This window comes from Dreissena polymorpha, chromosome 1 (assembly GCF_020536995.1).
Source record: "Dreissena polymorpha isolate Duluth1 chromosome 1, UMN_Dpol_1.0, whole genome shotgun sequence".
NCBI classification, from domain to species: domain Eukaryota; kingdom Metazoa; phylum Mollusca; class Bivalvia; order Myida; family Dreissenidae; genus Dreissena; species Dreissena polymorpha.
The window spans coordinates 122,489,899-122,512,020 of record NC_068355.1 but is presented as its reverse complement, the minus strand read 5'-3'; the positions used below and the strand labels follow the sequence as shown (position 1 = coordinate 122,512,020).

Sequence of the window (22,122 nt, the reverse complement as noted above, 5' to 3'; positions counted from 1 at the left end):
TTTCACTTCAAAATATTTATTTTTCAACAAAATTGTAATAATTACATCCAATAAAATTTTCTTCACATTATTTTGTTTTTAAAATGCACCTTATATCTCTTGTATTAAACGGCTTTGCCCTAACAAAGAAGAATTGAAATCTCTAACTAGACTAGATCATTAAAATATGTGTGCTAATGTAATACTTTCATTTACTAGTATTTTAAAGGCACTACAATATCGTAATGAGTACACAGTGTAAGTAAATGTTCCACCATTTATGAGTAAAATTATTTCCTTTCATTTAAATATTAATTTTTCAAACAAAGCAATATCAATAAACGTTTTCTACATGTACATTTGTCATTGATCTTTTTCTATTTGTGAAATTGATGTTGAAGTTGTATAATCAATTAACCTTTATACAAAATTTTAACATGTGTTTTTTTCAAATTAGAACTATATCACTCATTATAATATATGACTCAATCAAAAGGACGTGAACAAGTTCTGAAATTAATGAAGATGAAAAAGTGCTAGTGGTGGTAAATAAACAGCCTCATAAGTGAGTGAAAAAAACACAAAAATAGTGAAATATAATAAAACATAGTAAATATTTTTATTATGTCCTAGATATCTTGTTTTACAACACTTAAAATTCAACGTAAACTGAAAGTCAAAAAAAGTAAGCTTTTGAAACATATATTTTACTGAAAGCAAATTCAGAAAAATAAACAGCACGTATTGTAGGTAAAAGGTCTGTGGCATAGAATAATAATTATGCAAGTATTTATAAGAAAGGGGAGTAAACATCATATCATATTTACATGACAATAAACCTTTATCAAGGTAGATGCTTTTTGTAATTATTTAACAAATTTAATTGCTAAAAATAATATTTCATGGCTAGCATAAGAAGTCTTTTAATTTGAATTATATTGGAAAAAAGGGCCGTGCTGTGTGAAAAAGGGGTTAAATTAATGTGCATAAAGTGTTGTCTGCACAGGCTAATCAGGGATGATACTTTCCACTTTTATGATATTTTTTGTTTAAAAGTCTCTTCTTAGCAAAAATCAAATTAAGGCGGAAAGTGTCGTCCCTGATTAACCTGTGTGGACTGCACAGGCTAATCTGGGACGACACTTTTCACAAAGCGGGGCTCAAATAGGGAATGAAACTATATTGTCATTGATATGGAAACTATAGGTAGTTACAGCAGATTCTTATCTGAACAATCAATGGGGACTAATATTCACAAACACACTCCAGGAGTATTTACAAGACAGAAATAACAAGACTATTGTCAAGCAATATGGTCCCCTTACCAGTGAAACTCCATTGTCAGAATAAAAAAAAAAAATTGTTGCCATAGCAACCAGAATTTTCGACGTAGGAACAAAATGAAATGACGTGCACAATCTCCATATTGCCATCTATCCATGTTTCAAGTTTCATGAAAAAATATGAAGAACATTTAAAGTTATCGCAGGATCCTGAAAAGTGTGACGGACAGACTGACTGACTGACACACAGAGCGCAAACCACAAGTCCCCTCCAGTTTCACCGGTAGGGGACAATAAAAACAATCATGCTATCAACTACAGGAAAAAAATGCATGTAAATATTACATTATTACACTTTGAGACTATAAGACATTTTTATGTCTGAAATACACATACTCTGAATCTGAATAACATTTTTATATAAAAAAATTAACAATAAATAGCAAGGCAAAAATCATATTATAAAAGTTATAAACATACTTATTTATTTCAAGATTCATACATTTTTCCTCAATATTGAAAATAACATAAAAATGTGAAGACACAATGCAGGTATCATTAAGTAGTAAGGTATCTTGTTTCAAAAAACTAATTTGTTCATTCACAGACTAAAGGAGAGCTTACTTAGTCAATACAAATGCATACTTAATACTGCTCCTGGAATGTTTTTTTACAAGGGCTGTTTGTAAAACACGCATGCCCCCCAAATGGGCTGTAAGTTGTAGTGGCTTCAGGTCACTGTGACCTTGAACTTTGACCTAGAGTCCTGAAAATCAATAGGGGTGCATCTGCCAGTCATGATCAATGTACCTATGAAGTTTAATGATCCTAGGCCTAAGTGTCTTGAGTTATCATCGAGTAACCATTTTACTGTTTCAAGTCACTGTGACCTTGACCTTTAACCTAGTGACGTGAAAATTAATAGGGGCCATCTGCCAGTCATGATCAATGTACATGTACCTATGAAGTTTCATGATCCTAGGCCTAAGCGTTCTTGAGTTATCATCCGCAAACCATTTTACTGTGTCTAGTCACAGTGACCTTGACCTTTGACCTAGTGACCTGAAAATCAATAGGGGTCATCTGCCAGTCATGATCAATGTACCTATGAAGTGTCATGATCCTAGGCCTTAGCGTTCTTGAGTTATCATCCGGAAACCATTTGGTGGACGGACCGACCGACATGTGCAAAACAATATACCCCCTCTTCTTCGAAGGGGGGCATAATAACAAAGGTAAAGCAATTTAAAGAACAAATATATTAAGACCCAGTCCAACAAAAGTAAATGACTTGATGATTACTTTATTTTAAACAACGTATTTTTGTGTTTGAAGCATGTTTGAAGCCAAAGAAACATATGCTGTACAGTACGCTGTAAAAATATATTAAGCAATGTATGACAAATTGTTACCAAATCGTTATTTTTTTACCAGCTTTCGTTGCGATACTTTTTAATTTTGATTCGTAGAATGTTCAAGAGAAATAATTTTTGCTTAGTTGTTGTTGTTTTTTTATTTTTTTTATTTTAGGAATTGACATTTAAAATGTATGAAGATAAGAAAGCTAAAAAATCTTCTGCAAAAAATGATGACTAGAAAATAAGAGCATAAAATAGACACCTGAAGCCAAAATCTTATTTTGTTCATGCAATAAAAATCATTTGATTGGTTACTTTTATAGGTAGCATTTTTCGTCTAATTCATGCCTTTTAAAGTGAATAATCAGATTTAAATACAAGCATACTTAAAGATCCATGCTTTTTCCAATGAGTTAATATTGCTATCTTCCAGACGCATTTTTAGTCTCTGAGTTTTGTGGTACTGAAAATTTGATTGCAAAAACAGCATAGAATATTAGGACAGCATGTTTTGCTATACCAAGAACACATAACAAAGCACTTATTTATGGTGACAATTTGACACGAAAAAATAAGAAAATGCTATCTGACTGACTTATAAAGAACAATCTTTGTAAAGTTATTGTTCCATATTTTAAGGTTTATAAAACTTTATAAATACCTATTTGTATACATCAAGATTAATCTGTTAACATATTTTCTTTAAAAAAATAGACAAAATGTCTATATTATTTTAACAAAAAAGACCGAAATTACCAAACCATAATCACTATTACCTTTTAAAATGATTGAGCATCAAATTTAATATACATTTTTCTCAATTTCGAAGTACATTTTTTGTAATATCACCCAACACCAGACAGAATGTTAACTATGTTTAATATTTTTAATATGTATCAAAGCCAGCATAAAAGTTAAATAATTAACAGATCTCTGTAATAGAAAATGTCACAAGAAATATTTAACATATCTGTTAACATGTATTTTAAAAGAGTGCAAAGACCACCATAGGTAACATGTGTCTTCATGACCAGGTGTTAAGCCATTGGCTGTTGTCCTCCGTGACCTTGAAATTTGAGGGTATCTTGACCTGCAGCCTGCTGACCTTGGACCTGCTGGTTGGGTGGCTGACCTGTGAACAGCAGGGTCAAATGGTCAAATAAAGAACATGATTTATATGAACACTCGGTACGCAAATTGAAAGACTACAACACTTTGGCATTCTACACCACAAAAATAAACAATTGATCGACCACAACAATATATGGTATTTTACAATAATGTTGATAATATATATAAAATACAAGGAGTACTGAATTATCTGAACCACCACTTTTCAAAATGTTACATATATATATGTATATAAATGGTTTTATTTTGCATACATGCAAACAGTACCAGTTTGGTTGTTCAAGAGATTGGAATCTTATCTATCATAATAATTTTGTCAAACTTTATTTATTAAATATTAAGGGTTACAGTTACAAGTTATCTCAGGAAAACACAAACATTTGACAACAAGACACTGGTGCATATAAATGCTACAGTAATAAAACGCAAATCATTGGTTTGAAAAATAGGACCTGGTTAAAATAAAGACTGGGGGTATTGCAGGTAAATGCCACAAAGAAATGTGTCCCAGACACTGACGTTCGTACAACTCAAGTTTAGATATACACAGACAAATCCACAATTTACTATACAGTAACAGCTAACAAAATGACAAAGGGCCAATACTGGTCTCTGCTAAAATTCTTTTCTTTACAATAATCTTCACATTTAGCAGTGAAAATGTGAACAAAGTCAGCCAAAAGTGTGAGGAGTTGAACATAATTATATATTCTACAGAGTAAAACAGACAAAGGGCCTATAATTCTGCCAAAACTTGATGCAGCCAAAATTCCTCTCTCAACAATCATCTACATATTCATGTTATTAAACTGTGAAAGTGTGCGCGAGATCCATCCAGTAGTTAAAGAGAAGTAGAAAACAACAAATGTTTTACATATATTCTAAAGTGAATATTAAACAGACAAAGGGACATAATTGTACCAAAAATTGTAGCAACTTATACCATTTAACAATGAAAGTATCAGTTAAAATAACACAGTACTTAAATACAACTATAAAATTAAGTTCAGGAAAGGCAATATGTGCGGACATAAATATGTACTAATGGACAGTCCCACCACTCGGAGGTGGCATAAAACTGGAGAGAGTAAGCAAATAAAACTTAGACAACAACTCAAAATAGTTTGCATATATACAGGAAGGGGAAAAATATGTGCTGACAAAATAATCACACTGCTAGAGGTTTATGTGCTGACAAAATAATCACACTGCTAGAGGTTTATGTGCTGACAAAATAATCACACTGCTAGAGGTTTATGTGCTGACAAAATAATCACACTGCTAGAGGTTTATGTGCTGACAAAATAATCACACTGCTAGAGGTTTATGTGCTGACAAAATAATCACACTGCTAGAGGTTTATGTGCTGACAAAATAATCACACTGCTAGAGGTTTATCATAATCACACTGCTAGAGGTTTATCATAATCACACTGCTAGAGGTTTATCATAATCACGCTGCTAGAGGTTTATCATTTGCTCACATCATAAATAATATTAAATTATTTTTGGCACTGGTGAAATAGTTTGTAAACAATAATTTAATATTATATGAATAATGATTAATTTAAGAAATAAAAAATAAATTATAATTTAAATTTATTTCTGAAATATAAAGTCAATTTATGAAAAAAAGAGAGCTTTGTGGATAAATTCTCTATTCAAACATATTGATACGTTAAGATCTTCAGAAATTGACTTACTTAAACTTGCTAATATTAAGGAGTTGCTAAAAAAGTTTTTTTCTAAGAACTATCATGACATACATCTGTAATGGACTCATTACATTCCCACACCAGGTAAGTAAACGCTGTTAGTTCCCAAATGAAGCTGGTAACTATGCAAATCTCTGGTTGTTCTGGTTACACTTAAAGGTCAAATGTCAAGGCTACTCACCACCCACTTCATGTTGGCCTTCATGCACGACCTTCTCTTGGTTCCCTTCAGGAACCGCTACTTTTTCACCTTGTAAATTGTTAGTATCTACCTTCTGCACATCAACATTTGCATGCATACCAACATTTGTATTGTCAAGCACTATTTTAGAATTATCATGCACAACATTTTGACCTTGACCTTGGTCAGTATTCAAATTTGTATTTTCACCTTGATGATTTTCTGCTGGTTTTGCGGCATTGTCAGTATTTAAATGTTGAACTTGAGCATTTTCAGCAGGCTTTCCATGTTGGTCACCTTGACCTTGGACAGGGGGCTGTTGACCCCCATGAACTTCTGCCTTAACTTGTGCTGCAAACAAATTTCCCAGCATCTATCAAATATGAGCATTGCTTTGTTCGAACTGAGCAATACATGTCATCTGAGATTAGCCAGTGCAGTCCACACAGGCTTATCTTGGATGACAATTTCCCCCTAAACTTGATCATTATTAAAAAGATATTTTCTTAAAACAAAAAACTCTATACAAGCAGAAAGTGTTGTCCCTAATTAGCCAGTGCAGACTGCACAGGCATATCTGCAGAACGCACATGCATTTAGCCCTGTTTTCCCAGTATGAAGCTCTTATATACATGTATACAGCTTGCAGTGTTGCTATGTATATGTGTCTTGTTCTGAGAAAACTGGGCTTAATTCATGTGCGTAAAGTGTCGTCCCAGATTAGCCTGTGCAGTCCGCACAGGCTATTAAGGGACGACACTTTCCGCTTTAATGGTATTTTTAGTTTCAAGGAAGTCCCTCCTTACCAAAAATCAAGTTTAGGCGGAAAGTGTCGTCCCTGATTAGCCTGTGGATTAGACTTTAAGGCTAATCTGTGACGACACTTTACGCACATGTATCATGCCCAGTTTTATCAGAACAAGACACATATAGTCCTTCGTGTGGCTCAATAAATAGATATTGTGTATTATTTTAGAATTGTATGATGTTAAACACACTGACAGATTACTTGATTGTATTTTAAGGCCATTTTATTGTAGCTTTGTGGAGAAAATGACCTATGATAATTAAAAATGTGACAGCATATTATCACTTCTGAACAAGTCGAAATAAACTTCAAACATTAAACAAATGTCATTTTGTTTCTTATATGCAAACTTAACCAACAAACTTTTTATGTTTTTGTTGTGCTGTGGTATATAGGGGATTGTAAGGGTAATATAGGTTTTTTTAATTGATTATTCAAAGTTTCAAGTCTTTGCAAAAAGTTATTAAATAATGACATCACCAGATGTTTTAAAACAAATGGAGGAAACATGATCAAGAAAATATGTTGACTTACAAAGAATCAAATTGTAAACAATCCAATAATGATCATACAAAAACACATTTGCTATGATCTCTAATGAATTAAAATTAATAATCTATCAAAATTAACACATGCTTATTTTCAAAATTGTAAAGTCATAGAAAACATCAGAGAAAAACATAACGTTGAAGGGTCACAATTATCTCAAACTTCCATTTCGACTACTCAAAACTAAATTGTGTTATCTTATCTGAAACCTTGTTATTTTACTTGAGCCACAAATTCAGTGCAATTAATCTAGAATATAAGTACAGATCTACAATACAATGACGCATATTGTACCACAAAGCGGCATGCAAGAATGCAAATAATACATTCACTGAAGTAAAAATGTTCATTATGACTAAGGAATAAAAATAATATGTCTAGATAGAGTCATTAAAGACGAGACAATCATTTTTTGCATCATATGTTGTTGTTGTTGTTGTATTGAAAAATACAATGTTATGATAGTCTAAATCAGTGATGTAATATTATCAAAAGATTTACAGCTAATAAAATAAAGTAGAAGATGAATCGCAGTGTCAGCCCTTATACTTAAAAGAAAAAGTTATAGTTCTATGAAAAAACAAAATTCCACCAACCTTGACCAATTGGCACTTGACCTTGCATCTGACCTTGGCCCATATGCACCTGCCCTTGACCCATGGGTACCGGACCTTGGCCCATATTCATCTGACCTTGGCCCATATTCATTTGACCTTGGCCCATATTCATCTGACCTTGGCCCATATTCATCTGACCTTGGCCCATATTCATCTGACCCATTTGACCTTGGTTCATTGCTGGAGGCCCACCCTGCATGGGCACGTGACCTGAAAGAAACAAGAGCTTTGTCACAGACGTGACAAATACCTCCACATGCCGCATTGACACATAATATTTTGCATGTCGTCTTCACAAAAAACAGGGGACACCATGCTCAATTTTTAAATCGCACTAAGTGACCCCTTGACCTAGTTTTTGACCCAGAAAGGCCCATGTTCTAAATTGGCCTTAAGATCATCTTCATAAAACTTCTGACCAAGTTTTGTGAAGATTGGATGTAAACTAGTTGAATTAGAGAGCGGACACCATGCTGAATGTTAAAAAACGCACTAAGTGACCCCGTGACCTAGTTTTAGGCCCGGAATGACCCATGTTCAAACTTGTCCTAGAGATCATTTAGATAAAACTTGTGACCAAGTTTGGTGAGGATTGGATGAAAACTACTTGAATTAGAGAGCGGACAACATGGTGAGGCTTAAAACGCACTAAGATACCCCGTGACCTAGTTTTTGACCTGGCATGACCCATATTCAAACTTGACCTAGACATCATCTAGATACAACTTTTGACCAAGTTTGGTGAAGATTGGATGAAAACTACTTGAATTAGGGTCGGACAACATTGTGATGTTAAAAACGCACTAAGTGACCCTGTGACCTTGTTTTTGACCCGACATGACCCATATTCTAACTTGCTCTAGACATTATCAAGATACAACTTCTGACCAATTTTGGAGAAGATTGGATAAAAACTACTTGAATTAGAGAGCAAACAACATGGTGAAGTTTAAAACAAGCTAAGTGACCCTGTGACCTAGTTTTTGACCCGGCATGGCACATGTTCGAACTTGACCTACACATCATCTAGTTACAACTTCTGACCAAGTGTGGTGAAGATCGGATTCAATTTTCTTGAAATAGAGAGCGGACACCATGCTCAATGTGTAAAACGTACTAAGTGACCCTGTGACCTAGTTTTTGATCTGGCATGGCCCATGTTCGAAATTGGCCTTCAGATCATCTAGATAAAATTTCTGACCAAGTTTGGTGAAGATCGGATGAAAGCTACTTGAATAAGAGAGAGGACACCATGCTGAATGTTAAAAAAGCACTAAGTGACCCCGTGACCTAGTTTTTGACCCAGCAAGGCCCATGTTCGAAAATGGCCTTAAGATCATCTAGATACAACTTCTGACCAAGTTTGGTGAAGATTGGATGAAAACTATTGAATTAGAGAGCGGACAACATGCTGAATGTTTAAAACGCACTAAGTGACCCCGTGACCTAGTTTTTGACCCAGCAAAGGCCCATGTTCGAACTTGGCCTAGACATCATGTAGATACAACTTCTGACCAAGATTGGTAAAGATTGGATGAAAACTACTTGAATTAGAGAGCAGACACTTAATACTGACCGACAGACAGACCGACAGAATGACCGACCGACAGACAGACAAGGTCACTCCTATATACCCCCCTAAACTTCTTTTGTGGGGGTATAATTATAACATTTAAAACACCTATTTGTAACAAGAATATTTCAACAAAGCACTACATTTTCTGTTTATGAAGAAGAAATTGTTTAATCTCTATTACGTTGTGTTGTTTCAGTCTTTAGTTAGTTATTTTAGGGCAAACCAACCAAATAAGTACATTTCATAGTGGTTCATTCTAAATCCCAGATAATGCCGCAGAAATATACACATATTATAGTATTTGTAAGCAATGTATATTGTCCTCAACATCAGAATTTTACAAATAAATATTTGTTTTAAAACAGCTCATTTAAATCAATGAATATTTTCATAACAACAAAAGTATGTGATCCCTCTATTGTACCTGGTGGTGCCCCACCCTGAAATCCACCGGGCGGTCCCCCTTGGGGATAACCTTGACCTCCCTGGAACTGTTGCTGTCGTTGGAACTGCTGCTGCTGGTTAAATTGCTGCTGTTGCTGATTAAACTGCTGGCCTTGGGGGTGCATTCCTGAAAACATAGGCAATTGCTTGAGTATATCATAGAACTACTTTGACTTACATTTATTTATTCAAGCTTGATTGCATCACAATATGAGATTTAACCAATCAGAATTTGAGATAAGTTCCGCTAATACAAGATTTGACCAATCAAAATTCAGGATTAGCTTCACCAATATAATTTAACATTCTTCAGAAACCATTTAAACGAGTTTCAGTGTCATGGGCGTTTTTTAATATCAAAATGCTTTTGCCATTTTTCTTGATGATTCCAATTGTTTTAGAATATATTTATTTATATCATGTTTGTTATGGAAACGGCATTTCTCCTTTAAAATTCAAATTTTTATAACATTTACTTTTAATTCAAATGACATGAAGCAGCCAAAATATTTTAAGCAAGTTCAGAAGAAGGTCAACTGGGAACCGGTAATGTGAAGTTTTGTTCCAATCTGCTTAGCATTTTCTGCATATTGTTTTAGAGGAAATTTTACGCACAGACGAAAGACAAAAGGCAGTCCCAAAAGTTAACCATGTGAAAGGCACAGGTGAGCTAAAAAATACATAAATAAGGCTAAACTCTAGAATACCTTGACCTCCTAGTGGTATCTGCATGTGCTGAACATTAGGGTCCTGTCCTACTGGCTGAAACAAATAAACACAAGAAGCTGTCACATACAGAGTGTCCCCTTCCATATGTGCTTTGTTGTCAAAAGAGTACAGTTTAAATTATTTCTGTTGCCATAACATTTCAAAAATTTGTCCGATGAAAAATCTGAAATAAAGTGCATATTCCCTTTATGGCCCTCTATCCACATACTAAGTTTCATCCAAATGCAAGGCCTACTCTGCAAAGTATGCCGGTTGGACAGACATTTAGAGTGCTATATGCCACCCTTCTGGGGACATGAAAAGGGCCTAGTTTCCTTTCCAAGTCACCCTGCATTTAGAGACAACCAGTGTTTAAAGACCACCATTCAAATAAATCATCCACAATATTTCAAGACAGCTTAGATCGTACTTACAATCAAGCCACATTTACTTAACTTGCAAGATTCATAGTGTCTATCCTAACAAATCACTCTTCGGTGTCTCTACTTACAATCATGCCTGGCTGGTTTGGGTTGAAGCCCTGGGACCTCATGCGTTCTTCATGTTCTCGTAACATCTGTTCATAACGCTGATACTCTTCCTCTGTGAAGTTCTGCTGCTCATCAACAGTCTGGAATTCAACATTGTCAGCAAATATAAATTAGCCGTGCTTTGTGAAAAGGGGGTTTAATGCATGTGCATAAAGTTATCCCATATTAGCCTTTGCAGTCCACACAGGCTCATCAGGAATGACACTTTCCGCCTAAACTGTGTTTTTTGCTTAGAAGAGACTTTCTTAAAACAAAACAAGAGGGCCAAGATGACCCTAGTTCCCTCACCTGAGAGGAGTCGGTTCATTCAATCTTTACCAAATGTCAAACTTGATCTAGATATTGTCCAGACAAACTTCCTATTCAAGTTTCATCATTATTTCATCTGCAAGTCATGATCAATGTACCTATGAAGTTTCATGATCCTATGCGTAAGCATTCTTGAGTTATCATCCGGAAACCATTTTTCTAAGTTGAGTCACCGTGACCTTGACAGCCATTGTGTGAATACGTTTTTTTGCACTGTGACCTTGACCTTTGACCTAGTGACCTAATAGTCAATAGGGGCCATCTGCGAGTCATGATCAATATACCTATGAAGTTTCATGAACCTAGGCATAAGCGTTCTTGAGTTATCATCCAGACACCATTTTACTATTTCAGGTCACCGTGACCTTGACCTTGGACCTAGTGACCTGAAAATCAATAGGGGTCATCTGGGAGTCATGATCATTGAACCTATGAAGTTTCATGATCCTAGGCATATGCGTTCTTGAGTTATCATCCAGAAAACATTTTACTATTTCAGGTCACCGTGACCTTGACCTTTGACCTAGTGACCTGAAAATCAATAGGGGTCATCTTCGAGTCATGATCAATGTACCTATGAAGTTTTATGATCCTAGGCATAAGCTATCTTGATTTATCATCTGGAAACCATTTCACTATTTCGGGTCACCGTGACCTTTGACCTAGTGACCTGAAAATCAATAGGGGTCATCTATGAGTCATGATCAATGTACCTATGAAGTTTCATGATCCTAGGCGTAAGCATTCTTGAGTTATCATCCGGAAACCATTTTTCTAAGTTGAGTCACCATGACCTTGACAGCCATTGTGTGAATACGTTTTTTGGCACTGTGACCTTTACCTTTGACCTAGTGACCTGATAATCAATAGGGGTCATCTGCAGGTCATGATCAATATACCTATGAAGTTTCATGAACCTAGGCATAAGCGTTCTTGAGTTATCATCCAGAAACCATTTTACTATTTCAGGTAACCGTGACCTTGACCTTTGACTCAGTGACCTGAAAATCAATAGGGGTAATCTGCAAGTCATGATTATTGTATCTATGAAGTTTCATGATCCTAGGCATAAGCGTTCTTGAGTTATCATCCAGAAACCATTTTACTATTTCAGGTCACCGTGACCTTGACCTTTAACCTAGTGACCTGCAAATCAATAGGGGTCATCTGTGAGTCATGATCATTGTACCTATGAAGTTTCATGATCCTAGGCATAAGCGTTCTTGAGTTATCATCCAGAAACCATTTTACTATTTCAGGTCACCGTGACCTTGACCTTTGACCTAGTGATCTGAAAATCAATAGGGGTCATCTTCTAGTCATGATCAATGTACCTATGAAGTTTCATGATCCTAGGCATAAGCGTTCTTGAGTTATCATCCAGAAACCATTTTACTATTTCTGGTCACCGTGACCTTGACCTTTGACTCAGTGACCTGAAAATCAATAGGGGTAATCTGCAAGTCATGATTATTTTATCTATGAAGTTTCATGATCATAGGCATAAGCGTTCTTGAGTTATCATCCAGAAACCATTTTACTATTTCAGGTCACCGTGACCTTGACCTTTGACCAAGTGACCTGCAAATCAATAGGGGTCATCTGCGAGTCATGATCATAGTACCTATGAAGTTTCATGATCCTAGGCATAAGCGTTCTTGAGTTATCATCCGGAAACCATTTTACTATTTCTGGTCATCGTGACCTTGACCTTTGACCTAGTGACCTGAAAATCAATAGGGGTCATCTGCGAGTCATGATCAATGTACCTATAAAATTTCATGATTCTTGGCATAAGTGCTCTTGAGTTATCATCCGGTGGACTGACGGACCAACATGAGCAAAACAATATACCCTCTCTTCTTCGAAAGGGGGGGGGGGGGGGCATAATGAGAAAACTGCCCCCCCTTCCAGCAGCCATGTTATTCAACTGACCGGAACCATTTTCAAACTCAACTCTCATATCAAAGAAACAAATGTTCTGACCAAATTTCATGACAAGAGTTCCGCGGTCGGACATGACCGCATTGAAGCCGGATTTTTGATTTAAATGACAGGAAAGTACCTTTCGTGTTTTTGTCAATGCAATACTTAAATTACTGAAATATTGTTCAAAGGTCAAAATGAAATGTAAGTACTTTTCAAGGCATGAGCAAACCTTGTGTTATGTTTTGAATGCATGCATATACATGAACAACAATAACATTTAAGGTCACAAATATGAACTTGAATTGACAATTAGGAAAGTTTTATCTAGTACTGGCCAATCTTTATTTCAAGTTTGAAGACTCTAGGTACAAGCATACCAAAGTTATAACATGAAATAAGAACTTTAACATTTTTACATTCAAGGTCACAGTGACCTTGACCTTCAAATGAATGACCTTGAAATGTCCAGTGGTTACTTACTAGTTCTGGCCAACCTTCATGTCAAGTTTCAAGACTCTAGGTCCAAGCATACCAAAGTTATAACAACTTTAACATTTTTACATTCAAGGTCACAGTGACCTTGACCTTCAAATGAATGACCTTGAAATGTCCAGTGGTTACTTACTAGTTCTGGCCAACCTTCATGTCAAGTTTCAAGACTCTAGGTCCAAGCATACCAAAGTTATAACAACTTTAACATTTTTATATTGAAGGTCACAGTGACCTTGACCTTCAAATGAATGACCTTGAAATGACCAGTGGTCATCTGTTAATCCTGGCCAACCTTCATGTCAAGTTTAAAGACTCTAGGTCCAAGCATACCAAAGTTATACCATGAAATAAGAACTTTAACATTTTTACATTCAAGGTCACAGTGACCTTGACCTTCAAATGAATGACCTTGAAATGACCAGTGGTTACTAACTAGTTATGGCCAACCTTCATGTCAAGTTTCAAGACTCTAGGTCCAAGCATACCAAAGTTATAAGAACTTTAACATTTTTTATATTGAAGGTCACAGTGACCTTGACCTTCAAATGAATGACCTTGAAATGACCAGTGGTCATCTGTTAATCCTGGCCAACCTTCATGTCAAGTTTGAAGACTCTAGGTCCAAGCATACCAAAGTTATACCATGAAATAAGAACTTTAACATTTTCGAGCACGCCGCCACCCCGCCCGCCCCCCCCGCCCGCCCCCCCGCCCGCCCGACAACATCAATCTATAAGCCGAGATTTTTTCGAAAAAAATCCGGCTAAAAATTGGGCCAAAAATGTGACTTCTAGAGTGTTCACATGTTTTCACTATCTACATATAGAGAAAAATGCCCCGCCCACTGGCGACCATGTTTTTTCACCGATCTGGACCATTTTCAAACTCGTCCGTGATATCAATAAAACCAATGTTTTGACCAACTTTCATGATCATTGGGCAAAAATTGTGACTTCTAGAGTGTTTACAAGGTTTCTCTATAGCCAAATAAGGAAAACTGCCCCGCCCACTGGCGGCCATGTTTTTCAATGGACCGGAACCACTTTTGAACTCGACCAACATATCATTATGGCAAACATTTTGACAAAGTTACATGAAGATTGGGCATGAAATGTGACTTCTACAGTGTTTACAAGGTTTTTCTTTTTTTTGACCTAGTGACCTAGTTTTTGACCCGGCACAACCCAGTTTCGAACTCGGCCGAGATTTTATTGGGGAAAAGCTTTTGATCAAGTTTCATGAAGATGGGACAAGAAATGTGGCCTCTAGAGTGTTTACGAGCAAATGTTAACGGACGGACGGACAGACGGACATACATCGGACAAAGACCGGTCAGAAAAGCTCACCTGAGCCATCAGGTGAGCTAAAAATATCATAAAAGCGGAAAGTGTCATCCCTGATTAGCCTGTGAGGACTGCACAGGCTTATTTGGTACAACACTTTAGGCACCTGCATTAAACCCACTTTTCACAGAGCACGGCCCAATACATGTATAATAGATTTTTTAACACTTATATTATACTCATTTTTATAATAGTAACATTGTAAGTCCACCCTTTAGCTGTTTAGGGATACAGCATATATCAAATTTCATCAATTTCAGAGACTAGGTGTCTGAGATTTTTTGCAGAAACCCAAAGTGACATATTAATAATCAAAGGGAAATAACTCCATTAAAATCGTTTGAAAGACCTCACAAGGATGCACATTGCCAAAATATTCCTTTTAAAATGGAAGTTGTAATTGGGATTATCTGGTAGAGGAGAGTAAGGGAAAAAGGTAAGTGTCTAGTAATCCATACAGTTAGGTTTAAATGTATGTATTCCCATACATCTGTGTTCTAATGGACTTCAAGTGTATTGTAAATTGTTAGTTTACAATGAGTTATTGTGCATGCTTAGTTTAATAAACTTCTGATGTAAAACATAATGCTTTATTAGGTTATACAATGACTGAAAATTACACCTACAACTAAGTTATATTTTAAAGTCAAGACAAGTGACTTTTTGGTCACAAAAAAAAGAAAGTGTGCTTGTTCAAATGGACAAGAGGAGTTAAAAGTACATGTACGGCCCAGTAGGTGGGAAACCATTCTGAGAGAAATTTGTGTAAGACCCATGAAAACTAAACCAAATCAAAATTAGACCCACAGACAAAGCAGTGATTACATTTGCATTTCAAGCAGCATACAAACAAAAAACAAACAGGATCAGTAATAAAAATTAGCAGTTCAACAAAGCGAACCAGAAATCTTATATTTTAAATCTAACAAAAAAGTTCCCCAAACAGTATATACCACTGAGAATATGAGCAAATCCAATTTATACTGTTTGCTGCTCATCAGTATCTAAAGGGTTGGAAATGAAGCCTTTAGAACTTGAATCTAGCTAGAAAGTTATTTAATTTAAATTTATTTTCTATGTGACTAAGGGCTTGATATAATTTTAATGGCTGCAAGATTAAAAAGGGAGACAACCATACCTTCCACCCCTCATCCTTCTCGAACTCATTTGACTTTGTGTACTTCATAAACTCCTCCTGGCTGATGAGGCGATCTTTGTCAAGGTCAATCTCCGAGAACACGTGTTCACGCATGCGTGCCATCTCCTCGTAACGTTCTCGCATGTCGTCTTCGGGCCTGTTAGGATCATACACCTGATCCAACTGTATGAAAGAACATGCAAGGACGATCTATTATTCCACATACTTAATTTACATAATAGTTATTCAGAGCTCAGTGAAAACAGTTTTTCTGCTAATTTACATGAGGTTCAAACAACAATGACCTCATTCAGGAGGTATTTTATTTTCATTTAAATTTAAGTGATTTCAAGACTTTAGACAATATTTGAATATTCTTGTGACACCAGTTCATATAACATCTAGTTTGTTGCCTGTTGGATTTCTCTATGTGTTGTAACTGGTGAATGGATGATTGAATGTCATTAACAGATGTTATGGGACTTTCATAACAATAATGAAAAAATAATGTTAATCATGAAATCATATATCCTATTTTGTTTGGCAATTAAATAGAACAAATAGTGTACAAACGCACATATATTCAAGATTCTAAGATTGACAAATTTAAGATCAAAGATTCAACTGTAAAGGTTTTCAATCATTTCATTTTCCAAATCCATCCATCAACAGGCCAAAACAGGCCAAACATCCCACGAAATTGTCCTCGAGGAAAAACCTAAGCGTGAAATAAAATCAATATCTGATTGGACCTTTTAATTTTAATGTACACATGACAAAAACATGACTTCTTTGTTCAGTGAAAATGTTCATGTTTTTTTATGTCATCCTTCATTCTGCTACACTGTCTTGTTTAGTGTATTGTCACCTCAATGATTTTAAATAGAAACAAGAGCTTGGTAACAAACATGTCTAAATCTACTGCTTGGTAATAGGTACAACAGCCATGTCCGTGGGGAATATCAAGGGTACCTCACTCATAAATAAATATAATACTGCATATCAAAATATCTTGCATGTCTACACTTACTGATGATGACATATTTAAAGTTTTCATTCAATCAATTGAGATATGGTGAAGAAGTTATCTCTGCAGACTATTTAATGTTCAAGCACATACTGTAGGAACCTATGGATCACAATGCAAGAAAATTGTACATCTTCACTTCATTATGAAAACATATTTCAAGTTTCAATTCAATCTGTGAAAAATGTAGAAGTAGTTGGCTCCACAAGCTTATAACATCTTTAAAGGACAGAAGGTGACAAACCAACCACCCACCAGTGTGACTCATATATACCTCTTGTCAAACTGCATTTGCTGGGGTAGTTCACAATTTAATAAAAACAACAACACTCCAAGCCGTTACCTCCTTCTGGAAGAGTGCTTCCACTTCATCCTGGTCTAGGTATCCATTGCCATCCAAATCTGATAACAAAGTAACACAACATATAATAATATATAATGCTGGTTATCATATGAGGCATATAAGCAGTCTGTACATGCTAATCAACGACGACACTCCACCACTCAACTAGATCATATGAGGCATATAAGCAGTCTGTACATGCTAATCAACGACGACACTCCACCACTCAACTAGACGACACTCCACCACTCAACTAGACGACACTCCACCACTCAACTAGACGACACTCCACCACTCAACTAGACGACACTCCACCACTCAACTACATTTTTGTTTAGAGGAGACTTCCTGTAAACAAAAACAAGACGGCCTGAAAGGCCCAAAGTCGCTCACCTGAAATAACAAGATATTATTGGGACAAATCTTCTTACCAAGTTTCATGAAGATCAGAAAATAAATGTGGCCTCTTGAGTGTTAACAAGGTTTTACTATAGGCAAATACGGAAAAATGCCCCGCCCCCTGGCAGCCATGTTTTTCAACCAACCGGCATCCTTTTTGAACTCTTCCAAGATATTATCCGGATGAATCTTCTGACCCAGTTTCATGAAGATCGGAAAGTAAATGTGTCCTCTAGAGTGTAAAGAGTGTTCAGACTGCACAGGCTTATCTGGGATGACACTTTACCCACAGACATAAAGCCCAGTGTTCCCATACCAAGGCACAAATTTACAGCTGTCTTCATTTGATGTACATGTATATGTGTGCCAATTTATTTCAAAACCTCATCATGCAAAACAAAGTTATGTATCAGACACAAAATGTACTTTGACAAAATATATATATCTGAATATGCAAACACAGCTGTGACCATGACCATGAAATGACTGACATGGTCGTTGCACGTAACACGTCATCTTGATATGATGATCAGTTCTGCTAACTTTTTTGAAATCTCATCAACAATGTACAACAATGTTAGAAGCATGACAAAAAATGCCCCATGCAAAATCAATTTAACACACTCACACAATCACACATACACACACATAAGATAACACCATTTTCACGATTTTAATGACAAAAAAACACCTATTTCCCAGTTGCAACTAGAGCTTTGTCATAGACATGACGAATACCCCCACATGCCACATTGAAACATAATATTTTGCATGTTGTCTTCACAAAAAACAGCCGAAACCATGCTCAATTTTTAAAACGCACTTAGTGACCACTTGACCTAGTTTCTGACCCAGAAAGGCCCATGTTCTAACTTGGCCTTCAGATCATCTCCATAAAACTTCTGACCAAGTTTGGTGAAGATCAGATGTATACTACTTGAATTAGAGAGCGGACACAATGCTGAATGTTAAAAAACGCACTAAGTGACCCTGTGACCTAGTTTTAGGCCCAGAATGACCCATGTTCAAACTTGTCCTAGAGATCATTTAGATAAAACTTGTGACCAAGTTTGGTGAGGATTGAATGAAAACGACTTGAATTAAAGAGCGGACAACATGGTGAGGTTTAAAACGCACTAAGATACCCCGTTACCTAGTTTTTGACCCGGCATGACCCATATTCAAACTTGACCTAGACATCATCTAGATACAAATTCTGACCAAGTTTGGAGAAGATTGGATGAAAACTACTTGAATTAGAGAGCGGACAAGATTGTGATGTTTAAAACGCACTAAGTGACCCCGTGACCTTGTTTTTGACCCGGCATGACCCATATTCAAACTTGCCCTAGACATTATCAAGATACAACTTCTGACCAATTTTGGTGAAGATTGGATAAAAACTACTTGAATAAGAGAGCGGACAACATGGTGAGGTTTAAAACACGCTAAGTGACCCCGTGACCTAGTTTTTGACCCGGAATGGCCCATGTTCGAACTTGACCTACACATCATCTAGTTACAACTTCTGACCAAGTGTGGTAAAGATCGGATTAAAACTACTTGAAATAGAGAGCGGACACCATGCTCAATGTGTAAAACGTACTAAGTGACCCTGTGACCTAGTTTTTGATCTGGCATGGCCCATGTTCAAACTTGGCCTTCAGATTATCTAGATAAAACTTCTGACCAAGTTTGGTGAAGATCGGATAAAAACTACTTGAATAAGAGGGAGGACACCATGCTGAATGTTAAAACACGCACTTAGTGACCCCGTGACCTAGTTTTTGACCCGGCAAGGCCCATGTTCAAACTTGGCCTTAAGATCATCTAGATACAACTTCTGACCAAGTTTGGTGAAGATCGGATGAAAACTACCTGAATTAGAGAGCGGACAACATGCTGAATGTTTAAAACGCACAAAGTGACCCCGTGACCTAGTTTTTGACCCGGCAAGGCCCATGTTCGAACTTGACCTAGACATCATGTAGATACAATTTCTGACCAAGTTTGGTGAAGATTGGACGAAAACTACTTAAATTAGAGAGCGGACACTTAATACGGACTAACAGACAGACCGACCGACAAGTTCACTCCTATATACCCCCCTAAACTTCGTTTGTGGGGGTATAATTACTTAATTACTTTTCAATTATGCACCAGATTAACATTTAAGAAATAGTAAACTCCACTGAGGTCCCTATGGCATTATAGTGACCAGCCAGGCAGCCACAAACTGTATATGGACCGAAGCCATAGGCTGAGGTACATATACAGTTTGTGGCTGCCTGGCTGGTCACTATAATGCCATTGGGACCGAAGTGGAGTTTACTATTTCTTATATTACACCGAAGAGTTTCCCCTTTACCATTGTACAGTGTTGTACAATTGTTTATGGTTTAAAAGAGATATACTGACGAATTTGGCAGGAATAATGATGTCATTTCGTTTAAAAAAATGACGTCATTTTACAGTAAAACAGTGCAAATTTAGTGGTGTGTATCCCCGAACGGTCCATACACCAAAAATACTGACCGGTCCATATACTATTAGGTTCCTCTATCGCATTTTACAGACTGAGACCGGTCATATAGATATAGAAGGACCAATATCTCTGAGGTGTAATATTTATTGTTATACCTTGAAAATAGTGTATTCATACAGACAAGGGCAGTGAAATGGTACATTTCTCAATACACAGACAACCATACATGTTGAGTTGTTGACATTCATCCAGATGCCTGTATGTAACCTACCATGCATTTTAAAGAACGTCTTGGGGTTGAAATCTTCTGGTTCCAGTTTGTCGGTCTTCTCCCATACATCTTCAAGCTGGGCCTTGCTTCCCTATGGTAAATGCAAGCACAGGAACACAGTGAAAAGTTATGTTAAATAACACACGATAAACCCAGGAACTCGCAGCTCTAAATACTGCAGCCCTTACCTCTGTGAACCAAAATTTTAAATATGAACATAAATACCAGCGTTATAAAAGAGTGAAAATTCTTCATTAACCATTTATTGCTCAGATACGCATTCTGATGCATTTGTAGTCTTTAGAAAATCATATCAAATTAAAGACCTTTCTTATGAGATTGGAGTTGTAAAGACTTCATTTTAAACCCTAAGATACTGATAAGAAGCAAACAGCATAAAACATGAACAAAATGCAAGTTACTTGCAGGCTGTTCTAGTTTTATTCTGGTTGCATACAACAATTTTCACTTTGTTTCTGAGTGGGAAAGGATAAGCACAATAACACAGGGACTTGCAGCTTTAAATACTGCAGTCTGGACTTCTGTCACACTTATATTTCTTGAAATTATCTGTCACAGAGCTTAACCAAGTTTGCCTTGACCTTTATTTGCAACTCTGTCTTTGCCATATAAGCATTTACATGAAGCTTGCATGAATGCCTAAATACTCGCCATGCAGTAACATAAAATCACCCAATCCATTAAGAAGTTATCAAACAAAAAACTATTTACAGGTGAGCATGTTCTACAAGTTATATATACCAGATAGTTAATTTTCTAATGAAACCATGTTTCAGCATATTAAATCAAAAGATTATCAAACATAAGCAGCATGTTTTTTGAAGAAGCTCTGATGAGAAAACTACCCAAACCTATTACAGGGCTCAAGCATACTTAAAACATCTTTTAACAAGAAACCGTCGGAGACGGGTGATGCTTCCAAAAGGTTTTTTTGGTCACAATATTGCACCATATATTCAGATGAAAGGAAATGTCTTGAGGGCACAGTAGTTGGGGGGCACAATAATTTTTTTATATAAAATTTCAAAGGGCCATAACTCTGTGAAAAATCAGCCGACCAGAACTCGCTGATAATATGCACATCTCCTCTTCGTAGTGAAGCTTCTCATAAAGTTTCATTGAATTCTGGTCATTAGTTGCTGAGAAATAGCCCGCACAAGAATTGAACTATATGGGGACAGTTAATGGAAAATTTCAAAGGGCCATTACTCTGTGAAAAATCAGCCGACCAGAACCCGCTGATAATATGCACATCTCCTCTTGGTAGAGAAGCTTCCCATAAAGTTTCATTGAATTCCAGTCATTAGTTGCTGAGAAATAGCCCGGACAGAAATTGTGCACGGACGGACACACGGACGGACAGACGAAGCGGCGACTATATGCTCCCCCCCAAATCTTTTTGGGGAGCATAATAAATTCAGCAGTTTATTTTTTCTTCAAATTTATTTTGACATTGAAAAGAAGG

General features: G+C 36.4%; 1 protein-coding gene across 6 annotated transcripts in view; it reads right to left on the bottom strand.

The window, feature by feature from the left end:
* The window catches only part of LOC127847564 (nucleobindin-2-like), a 36,822-nt gene continuing 14,700 nt past the window's right edge, over window positions 1-22,122 (bottom strand). For 3 of the 6 annotated variants that reach the window (XM_052379578.1, XM_052379591.1, XM_052379586.1), the window contains exons 7-15: window positions 20,637-20,727; window positions 17,482-17,540; window positions 16,112-16,294; window positions 10,861-10,980; window positions 10,349-10,403; window positions 9,622-9,768; window positions 7,601-7,831; window positions 5,648-5,998; window positions 1-3,752 (exon numbers count right to left, since the gene is read on the bottom strand). In XM_052379578.1, the coding sequence (XP_052235538.1) occupies window positions 3,658-3,752; window positions 5,648-5,998; window positions 7,601-7,831; window positions 9,622-9,768; window positions 10,349-10,403; window positions 10,861-10,980; window positions 16,112-16,294; window positions 17,482-17,540; window positions 20,637-20,727 (1,332 nt within the window). In that variant the 3' untranslated portion in view covers window positions 1-3,657. The remainder of the gene's footprint in view (window positions 3,753-5,647; window positions 5,999-7,600; window positions 7,832-9,621; window positions 9,769-10,348; window positions 10,404-10,860; window positions 10,981-16,111; window positions 16,295-17,481; window positions 17,541-20,636; window positions 20,728-22,122) is intronic. The other 3 variants (XR_008034047.1, XM_052379600.1, XM_052379609.1) reach the window with 3 other exon arrangements.